The following is a 22,168-nucleotide window of genomic DNA, read 5'->3' on the forward strand; positions in this document are numbered from 1 at the left end:
GTTCTGATAGAAAACCTGGGGATCATTTAAATGAACTAGCCTTGATTTAGAAATTATTCCTTCGTGACTAATTTGATGTTTGAAAGAAGTTGCTATTAGGGATGTCAACGAGTCGACTCGACTTGCAACCGAAATTTGAGGCTCAAGCTCAGCTCGATTAAAATTGTCGAGCTTTTTTCCGGGCCCGAGACGGGCCAAACAAAAGCTCGCCCAAAAATTTTAGGCTCAACCCGAACTTTCGGCTCCGGCCTTTCCAAGCTAAGCCGGGCCAACTCGTTTCTCTCTCTCACTTTACACTTTACCTTCTTTTTTTTTTTTTTTCTTCAGATGGTTGCCTTAAAAGGCAAGGCAGCATTTTATTGCCATTAGGCAATTTTTTTTTTTAAATAAAGGCTCACGGGTCGACTCGGGTAAAGCCCGTGTCCCAAAAAACGGGGCTCAGCCCAAGCCTTGGCTCAGGTCTCTCAAGCCCCGAGCCGACGAGCCCAATTGACATCTCTAGGTGTTACACATTATTGGTTTTGAGCCTACGAACCCTCATCGTGGCTTGTAATGTCTGCATGTGGACAACTAGGTAGGACATTCCATCTTATGGGTCGATTAGCAGCATTTTAAACTTGAACTTGTTTAGTAACTTGTTTTTTAGACCTGCTGGATGAACAATGTCAAATTTGAAGTCTTGCTACGAGTAATGGCAATTGTTGCATCCTGGCATGTTTGTTACCGTGAGGGGTTGAAGCCAAGAAGGCATGTAACATTTGAGCTCGGGTACTTACCTCGCATTACTAGATATTGAATTGGTTTCCTATATATAACATAAGAATGTAGGTCTTGAGAAAATTCTTTCTACATACGTGTTTCAGTTGTTCTTTAAGCTATTGGATCTCATGGTTTTAGCATGGCTCATGTTCATTTTTCTCAACAATGTTTGTAATGGTGACAAAAATTATAGCATTGATTTTCAAGTGATACCCACACCTATTCATGCACTGAGAGTATCCACTCGTAGTATTGTAGGTAACATGTATTAAAGGTCAAGGTTTTAAAAGGTATAAAGTGTGACAAGATGTGAATGTCAATGATCAAGTTGACAAGCCTAGATGCGATAAAGCATTTTTCTATTTTTAGTATTATTTTTTATTATTCTAAATCAATAAACAAATAAATAATGTATTACTTGAAAATTTATAAGAATTTCATACATATTTTTCAAGTTTTCAACAAGAACATAATTCTTAAAAAAATTTCAATATTTCAAATCAATTATGTTTCGCTTGTAAAGCTCTGTTAGTAGATTCCAATTAGACATTGTGAGAGACTAGAGATTTTTAGATATCAACGTCGAATATCTAGAGATCACATGGACAGTGAAGAATTATGTATTGAGTAACCAAAGTGGTTCATCCTAGAATGGTGCCATCTCGCATCTATAGCACTTAGCACCAGAGAAGTGAAATTAAGCTCACATTTAATTGTCCAAGACATTCCAACTTTTGAAAAATTAAAGGTGAACATTTGCTATCACCTAAACTTATGATTGTCCTAGTTATCTTTGAATCAGAGATTTAGATCGCTCAAAAATGGAACTTTGTCAAGGTGAATCGCCAATTATCAAAACATTTTGCTCTACACATCGGCACTTCGATATCAGGGTTGAGTTTGGTTATTTATCACCGTTCAAATATGAATTTTTACTTAACTACTTGTGTGTTACATATTTAAGGATATTTGAGGAATTCGAGGATGTATCATTGATAATAGGAAGGCAATTTGAGCTGGCGCAAAAGTAAGGTTTGTATGCCACCCTAAAAAATTGTTCTTGTGTATCTCCTCACTTTTGCAATTTACCCATGCATTAAAACCCCCAGAGCAAACACGGAAAAAAAAATTAAAAAGAAAAATAAAAACACCCACTGAAAAAATAAACCATAAAGACTAAAAACACGACCAAACACCAACAAACCACAAACCTATCAACATTTGCACACGATAGGTGCATGTACACATTGAATATATACAAGTATCATTATACACACACACGATAAATGATATTGAATGAGAAGATCGATAATTTTCTTATATTTGTGATTTTTATTGTTCATCTAACTCGTCAAATTTGTGCTATTTTGTGCGCGTACACTACTCTCTCCGTCTCATAAAGATAGTCATATTTTCATTTTTCGTCTGTCCCAAATTATAATCATGATTTTTATTTGAGAGTGTAGTTAATATATTAGTTTCTTATTTAATGTGATTTGTTATTTCAAATGTAATTTAATTAGTTTGTATATTGATTGCATTAATGTAGAGATATATAAGGAAAAATGATAGTAAAATTTATTATTTCAACTATATTAATTAAAATTTTCTAATATATGGGAAAAAATAGAATTATTATGGGACGGAGGGGTGTGAATATATTATTTATTTGAGTATAAAAAGAAGTAAAAGTTACTTTTAAATTAACTTCTTATTGAATGTGAAATTCTAATTATCTTATAATTAGAATTAATAACAATGAAATGCATAAATAAAGATGAATATTATTTAAACGAATGAACGAGAATGTTAATCAATTGAAAATTAAAAACAAAGAATTCATATATTAATGAAAGCACAAGATTAAATGAATCTGTCAAATGTACATCAGTACATGTACATCGATGGTAACTAAACAGTAAAATAAATTAAATATATATTGAAGAATGAAACATAAGGTATTATTAAAGTAATTGAATTATAACATGGCTAATATCGTCCAAAAAATGATTATTACTTAATGTAATATTTAATATATTATATTATATAAAGAAAAGGCGTATATATAAATTTTCTAAGCTAAACCAAACATGATTTCAAGTTTAATGATCTGATGATAAATGTGTAGGATGTTGGTTGGTTGTTGCATAGTTGGGCTAGCTTAATGAAGCCCTCAATGCATAAGAATTAGTTGGGCTACAGAGTTCGCAATACTCAATAATGGTTTTATGGTCCGACTTTTCAAAACCAAGGTTCCTTTTTTCAAATAGAATTTCCGGTTAAAAATGCAATAAAGGTCAGTCTTTTCGTGTCTAATGATTGGTCAAATTCAATTTCAAGGTCCATAATCATGTCACAACGAAATTTGATACCATATTCTATAACCGAACAATATATTGAAAAAAAATATTAGGATGTATATAACTTTAAACACCAATTTACCTCATGTCTTGCTTACCAACCCCCCAAAATATGGAATTGTTACATGCTATTAAACGTGGATGAATATTTATTTAGGGGGTGTTTAGGAATGATTTTTCACCCCCCAAAAATTGATTTTTTGACCGTTATTTCACCGTTTCAACCGTAAAGTCTGACTTCTTCTCTCACAGGTTGCCCCCACTGTTCCTAACGGTCAAAAAAATTAATTTCCAAAATCGCTCTCAAACAAGACCTTAATTGTAGTTGTTACTTGGTCAAATTCGATTTTGTGGAGATATGATTACCATAACATATGTTAAACCTCTAAATCTGCTACATGTTATAGATGTCTTCTTCTCAATTTCTTCTTCAACGTGCTTGCAGAAAGAAGATATAAGAGAGTCGACCGGACGATGTGGTTAGATTTTCATTATTTCGGCTTGTACGCTAACATTTTTGGCTCGTAAAAGGCGTAGGCAGAAACTTTGAATTGCAAAGAAAAGCAAATGGAGTACAAGCTTGAATTTGAGTAAACATAACTTCCATTGGTTTTGACATCATAGTACTAAATTAATTGGATATTCCTCATCTCCCACAAGAAGGTAATGTGTACCTTCTTGAATAACCATCAGACCGTTTTCATCAGCAGTACTAAAATGCTTACATGGATTAAGAACAAACTCAATTTCTGCATTCTTTCCTGCACTCAAACTCACACTCTTGAATCCGATCAACTTCTTCCTCAGATTTCCATTTCTGAGCCCGTCCCACTTTATGAACAATAACACGGGGTGTTTCCCGTCTATTTCCCCATGATTATCAACTCTCACAGAAACTGAAAGCTTCATGTTGTGACATAACTTTGTTTCTAATTCAGAATCTGATAGAAAACGAACTTGACCCGAGTTTTGAACTGCATGTTTAGGCGATAACCTATCTAGGAAGAACTTGTTTCGACTAACAGAGACATAGTGATAAGAATACTTGGTATAGCTGAGGCCAAAGCCGAATTCAAAAACTTTTGGGCCATTGTAGAACCTATAGGTACGGCCGGGATAGCCCGTGGATGGATCAGGACGCATCCTCATGTCTGTCATCGGTACTTTGATGAAATCCTTCGGGTACCAAGTTACTGGTAATCGCCCCCCTGCATTTAGCATGCATGGCTATACTTCAAATCAAATGTTCTTTCGATTCCATAACAAGAATCCAGAATACAAAGATAGGTGAAAATCAAAAGTTACATACAAATCCTAATGCAGAGAATGTCTCAAATTTATCACAAGTTAATCATCTTCCAAATGCCATTACAAGCATCAAAGGGACTAGCTTTGCTGGGTGGATGTCCAGATATACTTGCTTTTAAGCTTCTTTTAAGTTATTAGAAGATACTTTTTACTGACAAACTTACTTTCATTGAAAGCTAGTTTAACCTTACAAACTAGCTCTGTTTTCAACTTTTACTTGGCGATAGAAGCTCGTAGCTTAAAAATTAATCTTGCCATCATGTCAAGGAGAAATTATTTTAAGATGCTGCAATTGAAGTGTACCTGGATTATGGTCACCGAAAATGATTTCAGCCAGTGCAGTTCCTCCAGCTTCCCCGGGATAACCAGCCCACAAAATGCTTCCAATTTTTGGATTGCCTTTGGCAAAAGAAATATCTACTGGCCCTCCACACAGCAACACCAATATGACTGGACCTTTTGCTGCCTGTGCAACGCTTGTGATGAGAATCTCTTGATTTCCAGGAAGCTCCAAATCCGTTCGATCATGCTTCTCCCTCTCTTGAGTCTGATCTAATCCCATAACTAACACAACATAATCTGCTTCTTTTGCTAAATGTACTGCTTTGTCAATTGCAGCATTAGTACAGTTCACGAAACTGCAGCCCTCATGATATGTTGTGTGGTTGACATATTTCTGTAGTGCTTGAAGCACCGTGATGTTTTTACAAGGAAAGCCTTCATAGTTGCCGAGAAATGTTTGTGAAGTATTGGCATTGGGGCCTATTACTGTGAGGGACATGGCATTAATCTTGGAAAATGGTAGGAGATTGGCCGAGTTCTTCAGGAGGACAATGCCCTTTTTTGCAGCTTCCAGCGCTAGATCCTGATGCTTTTGGCTGCAGACATGGTCTGGACCTATGTTTCCAAATTCCAGTTTCTTTGGATCTCCGTTGAAAAGTCCTAATCTCATTCTCATCAAAAAGAGGTTGTTAAGTGCTCTGTCTATGTCTGATTCTAGCACTTTCTTCTTTTCAACAGCTGATTTTGTGTATTTCATCAAGTAGGAACCACAGTTCACATCCATACCTGTAAAGTTCATTTGTACAGAAAAATTCCATCTTACTCAATTAACAAATACTATAAAAGGATTATAGTATTTAACACAATTTCATTGAATGTCTAGAGGAATAAGATAAGGACAGTATGGGACCAAATAAACCCATGCGCAAAGAATGCTTGACTTTCCATACAAGTATGATATGGACCAAGTTCAGCAGGATTTTCATCTACCCTTATTCAAGTGCGTAGGTGGGTCTATCGGTCCTATATCACATATGCCATCAAGAAATATATGGTACACAGTATTAGACATGATTAGACAATACGATTAAAAAAGACTTTAGCTTCTTTTATTTCTTCAATATTTTCACTAATATATAACCACCTCATAGAACAAGCCTTTGCAATGCGAAATGATAACCTACATTCCATTTTCTATACTCGATCGAGCACTTGGGTCATCGTTCAGATTTCTTGGCATTTGGGTAGGTAACTTTCAAATTTTGTAGATTAGAATCCCCACTGATGGATTCCGTCCAAGCAATTCATTAATGGGTCACGCCCAAGAAAATGATTTCTCATTTCAATGAGAGAGGGCTACTTACCAGCTTTGAGAACATCTGCAACTGCATCCTCTGGCAATTTAGCATACCCTTGATTGTCATGAATAATGGCAACCGCATCACAGTCTGATGCAATGTACCTTAATAATAAAGATAAACGAAGAATAAGTTAATAAAAGTATAGAATATATCCGTATCCCTTTTCTGATCATATAAAATTCATCCACAATTACCCGTTAAAACCCCATTGTCCACGGGCCGTTGTTGTCAAGAGATCATAATCAGCGCAGTTTGGAACTCCATTGACTCGATTATAAGCACACATTATACCACTGGCTTGTCCTTTTTGCACACAGCTCTTGAATGGCGGTTGATATGTATCTGCCAAATCTTGTTTGGTGACCTGAGCATTCCCACCAATAAGGAAAATTAGAAAATGGTTTTTTTGCATATTGCTATCACAAAATCTACATAGACAAAAACACTGTCCAAATCTCATTCTGAAGTTTGTTATACTCACATTTGCGTCAAACATATAACGATCAAATCCATTCCAGTTGTCGAGATCATGAGCAGTGAAGTGCTTACAACAAGCTGAGGCTTTCAGGTGACCGTCCTTAAGTTGTGTACCTTCAAAACTGTCCCCTTGAATTCCCCTAACATATGATACTGCATATTCCCCTGCTACCAATGGATCTTCGCCGGGCGTCTCTTGCCCTCGGCCCCACCTTGGGTCCCGGAATATGTTTATATTCGGTGCCCAAAATGTCATTCCCATGGCTTCTCCAGCATTGTAAACCCCTCTAGCCTCTTCTCCAATTGCCTACACAACGTCAAAGAAAACAAATGAAAAAAGAAGAACCCAAAAAAGAACTTTCAATTAATTTATTCTACAGTTCCTTAAAAGAATCAATTCAACAATTTCTATAATCCCTCCACCATAAATCATATATTATATTCAAACAATTGACTAACCTGACCAATTCGATACCATAGGGAGGCATCAAATGAAGCAGCAGTCAGAATGACTTGAGGGAACATGGTGGCGGAGGCGATGGATCCATTGAATCTAATGCCTTTTCCATGCCTGGAAAAGCCGTGCAAAGCTTCGGACCACCACTGGTAGGCGGAGATATTGAGCCGAGGTATGGCGGGTGCAGTGTTAACGAGCTGTGAGATTTTTTCATCAAGTGTTAGGCGTGAAATAAGGTCCTGAACTCTCTTGTTGATGGGGAGTTTCGCGTCACAGAATCGAAATGATTTGGTTAATGGGTTTGATGAATCACAGGAGTATGGCGGACCGTTTGATTCGGCATAAACCAAGAATTCTATCAACAATAATATTATGATTCTGTGGCTATGGACTTCCCCCATTTTCTGCCAGTGCCCTTCAAAGAAAGAAACAGAGAATAAGATAGTGATGAAGCCATTAGCATTATAAGAATGGTCCAAAAAGGTGAATGAATGCGGCTATCACGTGGCTTACTGTAAGACGCTGGAACTCTGAAAAAAAAAAGTGAACTTTCTTTTTGTCTCTGGCATTGAAGAAATTGTATGGAAAAATCACAATATAATTTAGCAGAGAAAGAGATTCATTTCGATGAAAATCACAAAAGAAATCACACCATAGACCAATCAAAAGGAGATCCATGAAGCAATTTATCTTTATCAAGATAACATTTTTATCCTCAATTTCTCCCAAATTCACATTTACTTTTGTTATTTTGATTTGTAAATACACTGAGATTCATATATCCTTCAGCCAAATTGTGTTCTATAACATTTGATCTCTGACTTTCTTTCCATTGAATTACAAGTTTGTGTTGTATACTTTTCATTAAGGAGACTAATAAGCCTCCGAGAAGAATGAAGAAAAGGGGAGCAGTAACTAATTCTGTTAAGAGGGGCGGGTTGGGGTGGCCAAAATCTGTTACATGGGCCTATAAATAGAATAAGAGTGAGAGATGATGGGGGTGTCAAATTTATTGAGTAAGATCATTGGGAAGAGAGTCACAGCCCTCTCGAACTGCCTTTTTTTTTTTTTTTTTACCCTTCGTGTTTTGTAATTCCATTTTCCAAAATCAATATAGAATTTCCTTTCTGTTTCCGGTGTTTTTTTGAAATCTTGAGAAATCACAATCATATTCAGGGGCTGAATCTATGGATGGCAATTCGAACTGTCAAAACCAAAAACCGTGGTTAACCGAACCGAATGGGCGAAAAAAATCGAACCGATGGTACAATGGGGCGGGTATGGTATTTACACCCTTGCCCCGAAACCAGACCGATTACCCGTAAAAAATAATAATAATAATAATAATTATTATTATTGGACTTTCCACTATTTTTATCCAGCCCAAAATAAAATTCTGCCCAATACATTCACTATACCAGTCGTCCAGCCCAACTCCCCACAACCCAGTTACCATAACCCATAGTATTAGACTATTATAGTAATAGAAATTATATAAATATAGAATAATAGAAATTATAGAATCGGGTTCGGGACCTTCGGGTATATGAGAGTGTAATTGTGTAAACCCTACTCCTTACCCTTACTTCACAAATCAGTGAAATCAGACATAGACCACACTCACGCAGCCGGCAACCACAGCTCCACGCTTGACGCCTCATCGCCTCCAGAGTCCAGACAGTTAACTTCACGACATCACCGGTTCACCCTACAACAAAAACGCACACAGCCACGAGCTTCACTACTCCTGCCTCCGACAGTCCTACCACTATTTGAGGTAAATGAAATACCGAATCATCTTCTTCTGCTTTCGCTTTATTTGAGTTTTTCTATATTTGAAGGAACTGAAGTGCACGCCCATGTTGAAGTATGGATTTAATTCACTGCATTAGTATTATGGGACATTAGGGAAAATGGGTTTTGCAAAGAAAGTGTTTGATGAAATGATTGAAAGAAGTTAGGCTTTGTTTTCTAAGTAGTTAATATAAATTGAGGACATGAAAGAATTATTGATAATGTTGACTGGGATGCAATTCGGTTAGATAAACCCCATCCCTGCACTCGACATCAACATTGGCCAGAATTCCCATCCAAGGCCATACAAACAAATCATTTACAGCACTGTCTCTGGGCAGCTCAATAGCTAGTCCAGCAAATTCTAACGTTATATCTTCCCCACCAATATCCTTTTTCAAGTACCTCACAAGTCCTAAATGCTTCCCCTTGTCTTTGATGTCTCTGTTCATTGAGCGACTGCCAACATCAGAGGCATGTTGACAAAGGTCCTTAAAAGGATAGACCAGCTTCTTCATTCCTGGGCAGTAAGGGCACCTGAATAATTCGTCTGAATACTGAACCTTTTTAGGGGCATTCTTCAATTGTTCGTAGCATCTATCCACATAATCGTCGAGGCACGACCCATTTGACAACCTAAATTGTGGATTTTGGTCTCATGGTTTTTGGTGTCTCCATTAAGGTTTTGCTAAGAAGTTTATTTATGTTTGAAAAAAAAAATAGTATTTATCGCTCAAACTCAACACAATGACAATGGTAGCAAATGCAATGAAGAGTTTTATAATGCCATTGTCCTTTTTAGTACAAGTCTCAAGAAATTGGTATATCGATTCAACTAGGGTCGCTACTCGAAGTAAAACTGATTTATTAAAAACCACAACTCATTTTCAGAAATTGAAAATAAAACTTATTGACATCGACATTCAAGTTGCTGGGTTTGGAATGGCTGGGAAGGTGGTAGTGGAATACTGGAATTGGGTTCAAGAGGTGGCATCTTCATTTTGGAGGATTTTGGAAAGTCACGTTTGGGTGTGACTTATTCACTTTTGGGATTTTGTTGTATTTCAATTATGTTAGTCTATAAATACGTATTAGAACTTTTAATTTTTGTCATTATCTTGTGTTAGTCATTATCTACTGTTTATTTTTTTTATTCTTATTCTATTTACTGCTTTAAATATGAGTTGAAAGTCTAGAGGACAAAAAGTTGTTTTTGAACTAAAATAAAATAGCCTCCTCACATATAGTTTTAATATAATTATTGAGCCTTCTGATTTATATTGATATATAAGTTATTTCTCTATCGTTTAGCATTCCACTTTTGTAAATTTTTCACCTAATGAAATTAATGAATGCCTAAGTTTTTGAGTTTGTTGATTTTTATTTTTTTTTGAAATTAGATGTCTTGCCAGGGGTCAGAATCTTCCGTTCCTACCCCCTCCCTCCCCCCCCCCCCCCCGGCTTCAATTGGAAGTGCTTCTGCTTCAATTCAAGTTGGAGATACATCAACAAGTACACCAGTTACTTCACAAAGTCCAAGTGAGGTAAATGCAAATCCTATTCATATAGATTTAGGTGATGATGAGGAGATGACTGAGGAAAATAGAAAAAGAAAATTGACCTCTTCAGTGTGGGAGCATTTTAAGCTACAGAGAATTAATAATGTGTCCAAAGCAATTTGCAGACAATGCAACAAACAGTTAGGGGGTGAGTCGAAAAATGGGACAAGTCATTTACATGCTCATTTAAATAGATGTCCTCTTCGAGGTCAGAAGGATGTCAAACAGATGTTTTTGAATCAATTTAAAGAACCTAGTGGTAGGATTGCAATGGGAGCATTTAATTTTGATCAAGAGAAAGGTAGGACGGAACTTGCAAATATGATCATCCTACACGAATATCCTCTTTCAATGGTTGAGCATACTGGATTTAGAAAGTTTTGGAATACAATTCAACCATTATTTAAAGTTGTTTCTCGTACAAGGCTGATATCTTAAAAATTTATGATTATGAGAGAACAAAAGTAATGGGCTTGTTAGAGAGGACCAATAGTAGAATAGCAGTAACCACTGATATGTGGACATCCGATCAAAAGAAGGGATTTATGGCTATCAGTGCACATTACATAGATGATTCTTGGAGGCTTCAGAGCCGAATTTTGAGGTACAATAGTTTTATAAAATAGACTTTAAGCTACTATCGTATTTTCTGAAATTTTAAGTTATCTTACAAACTTTTTTTTCATATCCATACAGATTTATATATGCCCCTTGTCCCCACACTGCTGAGTCACTATCTACTGTGTTAATGGATTGTCTATTTGATTGGAATATTGATCAGAAATTGTCTACATTGACTGTTGATAATTGCACCACGAATGACGCTATGATTAACATTATGTTAGATAAGCTTTCTCTTGGTTCTTTATTGTTGAATGGTGAATTTTTCCACTTGCGATGTTGTGCACACATATTGAACCTGATAGTAAAGGATGGTTTGGATGTCATTAGCCCGAGTGTTGAGAGAATTCGCGATAGTGTTTCATATTGGTCAGCAACACCAAAAAGAGTTGAAACTTTTGAGGCAGTTGCACGACAAATGAAAATCCCTTCTGGAAAAAAGTTATTATTAGATTGCAAGACTCGATGGAACTCTACGTATCTAATGATTCATACTGCTTTGCTTTACAAAGAACTTTTTCCTCGACTAAGGCAAAGAGAGCCTCATTACAGAAGTGTACCGAGTGAGAGTGATTGGGAATTGGCTACAGAGATTTGTGATAAGTTGGAGATATTTTATGAAGCGACTGAATTATTTTCAGGAACAAAATATCCAACTGCCAATTTGTACTTTCACAATATTTGGGACATAAAGTTGGCAATCCGTGATTGGAGCACATCATCTTGCGATGAAGTCAAATGGATGGCGTCAAGCATGAAGGAAAAGTTTGATAAATATTGGAGTGGCATGCATGAAATTCTAGCTGTTGCAACTAAATTGGATCCTAGATACAAGATGAAACTAGTTGAATACTATTTTCCTTTGATTTTTGGAGATGAAGCTCAGGAAGAGGTTGAAAAGGTTAGAGCATTTGGTCATAAGTTGCTCAAAGAGTACAAGAGACCACATCGTTCGACAGAAAATACATATTTGTTTCCATCATCTTCACAATCAGAGTCGTCTACTACTAGTGGAAAACATTCTCGCATGGCTGGTTTTGATACATTTGTTAGCCTTTCTGTTACTGCTGATCATGTAAAAACAGAGTTCGATGTTTTTCTAGATGAGCCAGTATTGCCTAGGGTGGACGGTTTTGATCTATTGACATGGTGGAAAGCAAATTCAATAAAATATCCGACTTTACAGAAGGTTGCAAGAGATTTATTAGCCATTCCAGTATCTACTGTTGCATCCGAGTCAGCATTTAGTACAAGTGGTAGATTTGTGAGCCCACATAGAAATAGGCTTCACCCGAAGACTTTTGAAGCTTTAATGTGTGCTCGAGATTGGCTTTGGTCTGATATTCATGGTAGGATGTATTGTTTTATGTTTGTTATTTATGCACTTTCTTTTATTGCTAATTTTTTCCTCTTTTGTGTGTAGAAAATTTTGGTCCTTCATCATATTCCGGAGCTTGTGCAAAGTTTGATGACGAGGATGTTGACGAAGAGGTACATTTTTTTGTTTAAATATTTAGTTAAAAACATTATGGATTATTGATTTATTACTCTACTTACATTTCTTATATACTATATAGGAATCAACTTTGAGTTTTGACGGATGCCAGTAAGAGTTGTGGAGAAGAATGAAGATTGAATATGAATTGAAGTTGAAGCTTTTTGAGTTATTGAATATTGTTTGTTAAATTTGGATTTTGTGTTTGAGAATTGGGATTTTTTTGCATTTTCATTTGGGATGTATTGTTGTTCGCTACATTAACTTAGTATCATGTTTTTGTTTTCATTTTAATTCGACGGATGGACCAATTAAAAATAATTTATTTTCGTTGTTATTACCGAACCGACCCGAACCGAGATACGAACCGAAATCGAACCGAACCGACTTTCGTGGTTATGGTGCGGTTATGGTATGACCAAAAAATTGATGGTTCGGTGATGGTTTTGGACGAACCGACCCCGAACCGAACCGTTGCCATCCCTAGCTGAATCTATCAATCTAGTATCAGAGCACCATATTATCAACCATAAGTATGACACTTGCAGATCGAGTGGGGAACTAGAACAGAATGTAGAAATCCATCATTAGGAGCTGCGGGCAAGTTTAGAATTAATGTGATCGGAGTTCAAAGTGATGCATGCAGGGATACTGTAGAAGTTTGAATTATTAATGAGAACATGGGATAATCAGGCGAAGAAACGGAAAGAGAAGGGTATGCTTCCAAAAAATCACCAATGGCTTCTATAGATTCAAGGTTAACTCAACTCATGCAAGGCCTTAGTCAATGTATTGGTAGAGGATCATGCAGTGATTGGAGGGGGGAATCGCAAGTACGACGGTTGGATATGCTCGTGTTCGATGGAGAAGATCCGGATGGGTAGATGTTTTACGTGGAAAGATAGTTCACTCTTAATCGATTGACTAAAGAAGAGAAAGTTGAGGCATCCGCTGTGTGCTTCGACGGGGAAGCCCTAGCTTGGTTCAAATGGGAGGAAAAGCAATGAGCCATGAAAAATTGGGAAGAGGTGAAAGTTCGTTTGCTACGTCCCTGGGCATCTAATTTTTATCCCTGCGGTAGAGCTCCACTATTCGCGACTACTGCCGGTGATTTGAAAGCTTGGCCTTACTGTTAACGGAGATCTCGAAGAAGGTAATGACGTGCAGTTTCTTTAATGGGTTAAATCCATATATCAAGGCTAAAGTACTGTTGTTAAGGCCCTTGGGCTTGGAACAGATAATGGAAGTAGCCCAAATGGTAGAAGACGCGAATATGATAACTAAACAGGCCCAATGAAATGCTAGCCCATTTTAAATAAAGAGTTTTCCTTTCGTAACCCAAATCCACCACAATCAACCTTTTATAACCTAAATCACGTAAACCACTCCCAAACTTGCCCTATGGTTCCTCTAAACCTTGCCACAATTCTTTCCCAAAATCTTCCATCTCTTACAAAATGCTTACTGATGCAGAAATTTAGTCTAAGAAAGAAAAGGGCCTTTATTATCCATGCGAAGATAGGTTTACCATTGACCATACGTGTAAGAACAAGGAATTGCAGGTCCTCATGATTCGTGAAATGGAGGTCAATGACGAGAAAACTAACACAAAAATGGCCGATGAAGGTGAGCCAACCACCGATGAGTAGGATTACACTGAGGTGGTGGCTTAGGGACTGGGGAAGTCTGTAGAGCTGTCCATTAACTCAGTTGTTGGGCAAACTATTGGGAATCTACTTAACATGCGCAGCGAAAATTAAAATAATTTTCGATTTCCACCAAGAATCGTCTTTATGTTTAGATAGAAATTGTGATAAAAGTGATACATTTTCACGATCTACAAATTCCTTTGCCTTATCTTTGTTTCAGCAATTTGGATCTGTCTCTCATAGCTATCCAATTGTCCAGCCTCCAACGGTGATTCACATAGAGAACAAGATTGTAGTATTAGAATTTTTCTTGTGCTAGCAAGAATAATGAAAAATCTCTACAATTTTGAAAACCCTAATCATATTTATATAAGTCCGAACAGGCTTGGCCTGACCCGATCCAACATTTAATTAACCCATTTAATTAAATTCGATCCGTGAATTAATTAATCCAATTAAACAATTCAGGTCTATAAATAAGCAACCCAATTAATTAATTTATCCAACACTTCTTAAATTAATTAATTGACAAATCACAATCTTCCAATTCTCCTTTTGTGTGCGACTCATCAGGTTCCCGATTATTGTGCCTAACGACGTGAAATATTATTTTGATCTAATCAAAATTGATAAATTAAAACACCCTTTTAATTTATCATCAATCACACTCGTCGTCTCAGATTGACATCTAGCAATGTGTCAGGGCAATACACGTGGCGGAAAATATCACGTGGTATGACAAAATCAAACTCGTTCATTTACCGTAAAACTATAATCCCTACGTCAATATAATCCGATCAATTACGAGATATGGAAGTGTGTCAATCTCGATTATCGATCATATCTTTCACTCCACTATTAAGTCAATATAAATCGAAAACTCATTTTCGACTTATGAGTACACCTTGGCTAAGGATTTCGATATCGACTTAATTGAATGAAACGCAGATCATAATCTCTTATTATCTAAGAGTGACGAATCCTCTATTGGTCATTCACAACCTTCATATGATTCTTGACATACCCGATCGATGCCGTATTAGCAGCCCTTGACAGAGCAACACTCAACACCGTTAAAGCATGACCGTCCTCATATAAGGTACTATGACGACCTCGAGTCAAAAGGACCAATCCCACTACCGAACATTAGAGATTAACTACTAACACTCAGATAGCTATTCATGTGGAATCTCTCGATGGGCCTTCAATGTTTTGTTCTATAACAAAACATCTACGTGTTCATTTAAGTGTCACCACACTTTAACTTGTGAGATCAGCTACTTACTTTACAAGTAAGAAATGCCACACGTGATGGTCTATTCGTAATAACGATATCCGTATCTCGTTATTACTTACGACCACGGACGATTTAAGATTCAATCATATGTAATTTGTATCTCACAATCACAACTCCTTGTGATTAACAAATTACAAAGATTTGAATTTACGGACTCCATTATTTAATTTAATTGTCTATTAATTAAATAATAGACCTGTCATTAAATTGTATTAATTATATATCAAAAGTATTTATGTCCAAGGTTGATTAGACTCAGGGCATAACACTTACACAAACCATGAATTTGAAAGAGAGGATCAGCCAAACAGAGGTGATAGTTTTGGGTGACAGTGGTGCTTAACACAATTTTATCTCAGGAGACATGGTCCAACGGATGGGGTTTCCCTTGACCGGCACTGCGAGCTATAGAGTGGTAATGGGTACATGTTTAATAGTAAAAGGGGACGGTATATGTCGACAAGTGCCTTTGAAGGTGTCGGGGTTGTTGGTAGAAAAGGATTTCTTAACTTTTGAGCTAGGCAGCTCGGATGTCATCCTGGGAATGCAATGGTTAAGGATATTAGGCAAAATGCAGGTGGATTGGAACACTTTAACTATGTCATTCGACGTGAGGGAGACCAAATAACTTTGCAAAGGGGCCCTAGCCTTAGCAAAATACCCATTTCATTGAAATCTATGTGGAAAGCTTTTAAAAAACTTGGGAAGGCTCTTATTAGAATTGGAAAATATTATAGTCAACCACTAGTCTGCCTCACCCAGTCCATCAGAGATTATTGTAGATATTCTGGAGGAGTTCAAAACTGTCTTCAAAGATCCCACTCAGTTGTCTCTTAAGAGAAATCAGAATCATACGATCACTTTGAAATCAGGATGGAACCAATTAGTGTGAGACTATATCGCTATCCACACTTCCAGAAGAACGAAATTGAGCAATTAGTAAAGGAGATGTTGGCTGCTGGAATCATCCAACACAACACTAGTCCTTTTTCAAGTTATGTACTACATTTAAGGAAAAATGATAGGAGTTGGAGATTTTGTGTGGATTACCGAGCGTTGAACAAGATCATCGTTCCAGAAAAGTTTCTAATTCCAATCATTGATGAATTACTTGATGAGTTGAATAGGGCTACGATGTTCTTGAAAATCGAATTTAAATATGGATATTAGATTTGGGTGAAGGCTGAGAATATCCTAAAAATAGCCTTTCGAACTCACAAAGGCCATTATAAGTTTTTAGTCATGCCCTTCGACTTGACTAACGTACCAGCCACTTTCCAAACCTTGATGAACTCTATCTTCAGAGAACAGCTCGGCAAGTATGTGTTAGTCTTCTTTGACGATATTCTAGTTTATAGTTGTACAGAGAAAGAGCATCGAGATCATTTGCAAAAAGTCCTGTAGATTCTACCAGAAATGTAGCTCTTCGCAAACAAGAAGAATGTTCATTCCGGCAAAGAAAGATAGAGTATCTCAGGCATATTATATCAGCAAAGAGAGTGGCGGCAAATGGATCAAAGTTGTCGGCTATGAAGATTTGGCCACAACCCCAGACACTTAAAGAACTGCGGAGATTCTTTGGGTTGACCAGATATTATCGACGGTTTGTAGAATCCTATGGAAAGATAGCTTGACCGCTAACTCAACTATTGAAAAAAGAGAGCTTTGGGTAGAATGTCAATGCGAAATTGGCTTTCACAAAACTGAAGAGAGTGTTGCGGAAGCTCTCTTGAAAGATCTTCAAATTGGTGATTTTCGGGCTCAATTCAACGCACATTTCTCAACCAACAACCGGTCCAATTGGCTCCAAACCACAACCAATTGATTCACCTCTATCACTATTCAATCTTACCCACGTAGGATAAGAAAAGATGATGATTTGTGGCCACAAAGGCTAGGAAAAGACACCATAAAGGTACACTATGAAAGAACCACCAATTGTACACGTTATACAAGCATTCTGGACATTCTTAAGACCTTTTTTCTCACACAAAGGGGGGCAGCCGGGATTCACTTTTTCTTCACTCAAAATCACATAATACATAATAAGAAAATGGCTAGGGTTATAGCCATATATATACTCTAGGGTTAGGCTTTAAGTTGGACCATTAAAGGGGTAAACGGGTCAAGATTCAAGTCATCCATAAGGGAATACAATTGGGCCGGGTTTAACTCATGGACTTGGTTGTTGGACTTATTTCATTCATCGGCCTATGCCTATGAAATAATATTAACCCATGTTAATATCATAGTCCGGGATTTATTATATATCAAAAAACCCAACAAATCTCCACCTTGATTCCCAATAAATCTGCAAGCAATCAAAACACACAGTTAGCACTTGCATAATCAAGGTAGCCAATAAAATTGGATCACAGACCTTACCTCATGTTTCCAACTTGAAACATATACCATACCTGCTCCATGTACTCACTGGGGCTAAGGTCAAAAAACACTCAAATAGAAGCAAATATTTAACAGTAAACAATCAAGAGCAAATACACGTGCGATGACGATATACTATAGGATAACACACACAGATCTTTTCAGAAATACGTTCACATAGAACCATAGATTAACACCAAGTCAATCAAACCACGGTCAACCACATATGCAATACATGCATAAATGATCCTAAGAAAAGATCTCACCACACTTATCTTATCCCATTCCGTGTTACTTACATCTCGAGAACACATATCTCCTCACATCGCCCACCAAGCTCACTAGACAGATCACTCAACTCATGTCTAACTGACAAGGTACAATAGATCCTAAGTCCACGGGATAATCTTCTATCTCCACATCACTTCTCCCAACCTACGTGGATAATTGGTCTCCACCTAACAGAAATCATAGAAGTGCATCTCTCACACTCCACCTGATCAGGGTCTCTTTCCAGATAAAGGATTCTAGATATTTGATCACATCTCCACTCGTGATCCAAATGTCACACTCTACATCCCCGGTACAAACCACCATGCACCCCTAGGCATATATACTCCACCTTATCAAAAGACACACAACACACTGGTTATACATCCTAACCCACTATACATACAAGAACTTACACCAAATAATCCTAATGTCTCAAATTCATGTAAATGCACATATCAAACACATTGAGACGTAGCAGATAATCATGCAACAAAATTTAGACAATCACACACATGCAGAAAAATGATCACACACAAATGCATATGCAGTGACTAAGTCCACACTTAATAAACCTCACTATGGTCATAACTCGACCCTTCAACCAAATTCGTCTCACCTCTCATCTTACCTTTCAGCTTATCTTTTTTCTTGGGACAGTCCCTAATAAAGTGTCCAGACTTACTACAACTGTAACACCTTCTACCACTAGACTTGTCTCGTCCCTTGCCCTTCTTCTTACTACTCTCATAACTCAAGTCACTACTCGAATCACTACCGTCTTGAGTTATGCCCAAATTCATTTGCTTAAACTTCATCCTACTCCTCATCATATGTAACTTGTCGCTCCTCTTATCCTCTTTTTCAGCCTTAATCTCCATCTTTTTAGTCCTAAGTGAGTCTATGACAATTTGGGATGTCAAGGTGTCCCTACCATACTTAATTGCATTCTTAACTTCCCTATATGAATCAGGCATGAAATTAAGAAGGATAATAGTCTTATACGTTTTAGATACCTCTTCATCACAATTAACGATGTCTTGAACTAACTTGTTAATGACATCCAGATTGTCATCAAAATCCTTTGAAGGATCCATTTTAAAGTTGAAAAATCATTCAAGTAAGTACAATTTATTAAGAGTTGACTTAAGCAAATATAAGTCCTCCAACTTTTTTCAAAGTTGTTTTGTAGAATCCTGTTTTCCTATTTTTCTCAAAACGGTATCAGACAGGTGTAAAATAATTGAAGTGTATCCAAGTTTATCATACTCTTCTTTTTGTACTTCTGTTAAATTTGTAGAAAATTTGCCATCTATGGCCTTTGAAATTTTTTATTGGACCAAAATACCCTTCATCTTTTGTTGCCAAATTGAAAATTTTCATTTCCCATTAAAAATTTCAATTTCAAAGTGTGAAGATATTTTTAAGGAGAAAATAAAAAACAGAACAATCAAGTCACAAATAGGTCATACAAAGTAATCCTAAAGTCACAATATACACTGTTCTAGATTCCCATGGTTTCGTAAAATTCACGATCTTAGATCAAGAGAATGTTTGAACCGGTCAAGTTCAGGTGTTCTAATTGGATAATAAATGCAAACACGAAGGTATATAAACAAAAATTTCAAATTTTCACACAACAAATCTCACACAGTGACTATATGACAAATAAGCTCAAATCAACTACCAACTTGCAATTAAAGTTCAACTCTTCAAAAATAGGGCAAGTAATTCCAAACTTTTCTAGCACAAGCAATGGTTGCCAAACAATGACAACCTCCAATCCTAACGATCACCCCACACAATGATCTGCTAATGCCGAAATTTAAACTGAGTTAAGCCAATCTACCAGAACGGATCTATCTGAGTCCGAAAATTATGAGAGTTGCGAATTTATCACTTTAGGACCACCACTATTCGTCCTAAAGTCTCTGGAAACTGCAACAACCAAAAAATTACGATCGAGTCCCGAACGTCCGAAGAACAATGTTGTCCAGATTCTACTGTGTACCCTGAAATAGAAAATTTTCAACACGAAAAATGTCAAAAATAATATGAGGAACAAACTACTTGAAAGGACCTCCTTGAAATTCCACTCCACATGTCCTCACGTGCGTCTTCTTTCCTCTGCGTGTGGGCCTCACGCGCCTCCGTCGACCGACACGCGCTGCCCTGAAGGGTTCGCCTCCACTTGCACGTCACGTCAGTGGTCTCGTTTTCCCAAACTCTTTCTATATTGATCAGAAAACGGGAAAAATGGAGACTGATTTTGACAGTTTTTGGATAGCTTCTTCGATCTGATTTCTGTTGTGATTTCTGGACTTTTTAGTATGTTTCACGAGCCAAAACCACTACCTTGAAGCTCTGATACCAATTGTTACGGAAGTTCTCTTGAAAGATCTTCAAATCAGTGATTTTCGGGCTCAGTCCAACGCACCTTTCTCAACCAACAATCAGTCCAATCGACTCCAAACCATAACCAATTGATTCACCTCGATTTTTACTCAATCTTACCCACGTAGGACAAGAAAAGATGCTGATTTGTGGCCACAAAGGCTAAGAAAAGACACCACAAAGGTATATTATGAAAGAACCACCAATTACACACGTTATACAAGCATTCTGGATACTTCTGGAGACCTTTTTTCTCACACATAGGGGGCAGCCGAGATTCACTTTTTCTTCTCTCAAAATCACATAATACATCATAAGAAAGTGGCTAGGGCTATAGCCATATATATACTCTAGGGTTAGGCTTTAAGTTGGACCATTAAAGGAGTAAACGGGCCAAGATTTAAGTCATCCATAAGGGAATACAATTGGATCGGGTGTAGCTCATGGACTTGGTTGTTGGACTTATTTCATTCATCGACCTATGCCTATGAAATAATATTAACTCACGTTAACATCATAGCTCGGGATTTATTGGGTATCAAAAAACCCAACAGAAAGTAATGACGATAGTATTGGTATTAGCTCTTCTAGATTTTTCACAACCTTTTGTAATTGAGGCTGATGTTTCTGAGCATGGGTTAGAGGTTGTCTTGATGCAAAAGCAAAAGCCAATTGCTAATTTCAGTCAGGAACTTCCACAAAAGAGTCAGAATAAGTCGATATATGAGAGTGAGCTCATGGCTATTATACTGGCAGTACAAAAGTGGAGGCATTATTTGCTGGGAAGGCATTTTGTGGTTAGGACGGACCAAAAGAGCCTTAAGTTTCTCCTCAAACAATGCTTGGTAAATGTGGAATATCAAAAGTGGCTATCAAAGTTGTTGGGATTCGATTTAGATATTGAATAGAACCCGAGGCTGGAGAACAAAGCAGCAGATACATTATCCTAAAAGAGGACATGGCTACATTAATGGCTCTTAGCATGTCGAGTACATTACAATTAGATGAAGTGATAAAGGTAGAAAAAGAAGACCCCGAACTGAGCAGGATTATATTGGCCATAAGGGTGGATCCTTCTCCCATTTGTTTTGCTAGCATTACACGAAGGCCACGACAGTAAAATAGGCGGTCACGAGGAATTCCTTAAGACTTACAGGAGAGTAGCTGGATCTTTCTATTGGATTGGTATGAAGAAGGCTATTAGAAAATATGTAGCTGCTTGCGAAATTTGTCAACAACACAAGTACTTCACGTTAGCACCTGCGTGGCCGTTACGGCCACTACCTATACCGGAGAAAGTATGGGAGGACATCTCCATGGACTTCATAGAAGGGTTGCCAAAGCCAGAGGGGATTGACTCAATTTTGGTAGTGGACAACCACTTAAGCAAATATGGCCACTTCATAGGCCTGAAACATATATTCACGATACCATCCGTAGCTGCAATGTTCATCAAAGAAGTGGTTTGCTTGCATGGGACACTAAAATCAATCATAACTGATAAGGATACGGTATTTATGAGCAAATTTTGGAGTGAGCTATTTTGTTTGTAGGGGACTAAACTGAAATTTAGTTCAGCCTATCATCCCCAAATCGACGGCCAAACAGAAGTGGTGAATAGAGGGGATAGAGACCTACCCACGTTGTTTTACTTCAGCTCGGCCGAAAGACTGGTTCCGCTTTCTTCCATGTGCTGAATT

The 22,168-nt window shown here is 37.3% G+C and overlaps 1 protein-coding gene across 2 annotated transcripts; it reads right to left on the reverse strand.

Annotated features, from left to right (window-relative positions):
• Positions 1-3,678: 3,678 nt before the first annotated feature.
• Positions 3,679-7,537, reverse strand: LOC111397415 (probable beta-D-xylosidase 7). 2 transcript variants are annotated; one of them, XM_023024327.1, is made up of 7 exons: positions 7,518-7,536; positions 7,007-7,419; positions 6,552-6,854; positions 6,265-6,434; positions 6,074-6,171; positions 4,731-5,495; positions 3,679-4,327 (listed from the first exon to the last, which is right to left on the reverse strand). In XM_023024327.1, exons 2-7 carry the CDS (start codon positions 7,403-7,405, stop codon positions 3,738-3,740), a joined length of 2,325 nt encoding a protein of 774 aa, XP_022880095.1. In that variant the 5' UTR covers positions 7,406-7,419; positions 7,518-7,536; the 3' UTR covers positions 3,679-3,737. The 2 variants fall into 2 exon arrangements, with proteins under 2 accessions (XP_022880095.1, XP_022880093.1); XM_023024325.1 differs by having other exon boundaries at positions 6,265-6,854; positions 7,518-7,537.
• Positions 7,538-22,168: the final 14,631 nt, after the last annotated feature.

This window comes from Olea europaea, chromosome 7 (genome assembly GCF_002742605.1).
Source record: "Olea europaea var. sylvestris chromosome 7, O_europaea_v1, whole genome shotgun sequence".
Taxonomy (NCBI): Eukaryota; Viridiplantae; Streptophyta; class Magnoliopsida; order Lamiales; family Oleaceae; genus Olea; species Olea europaea.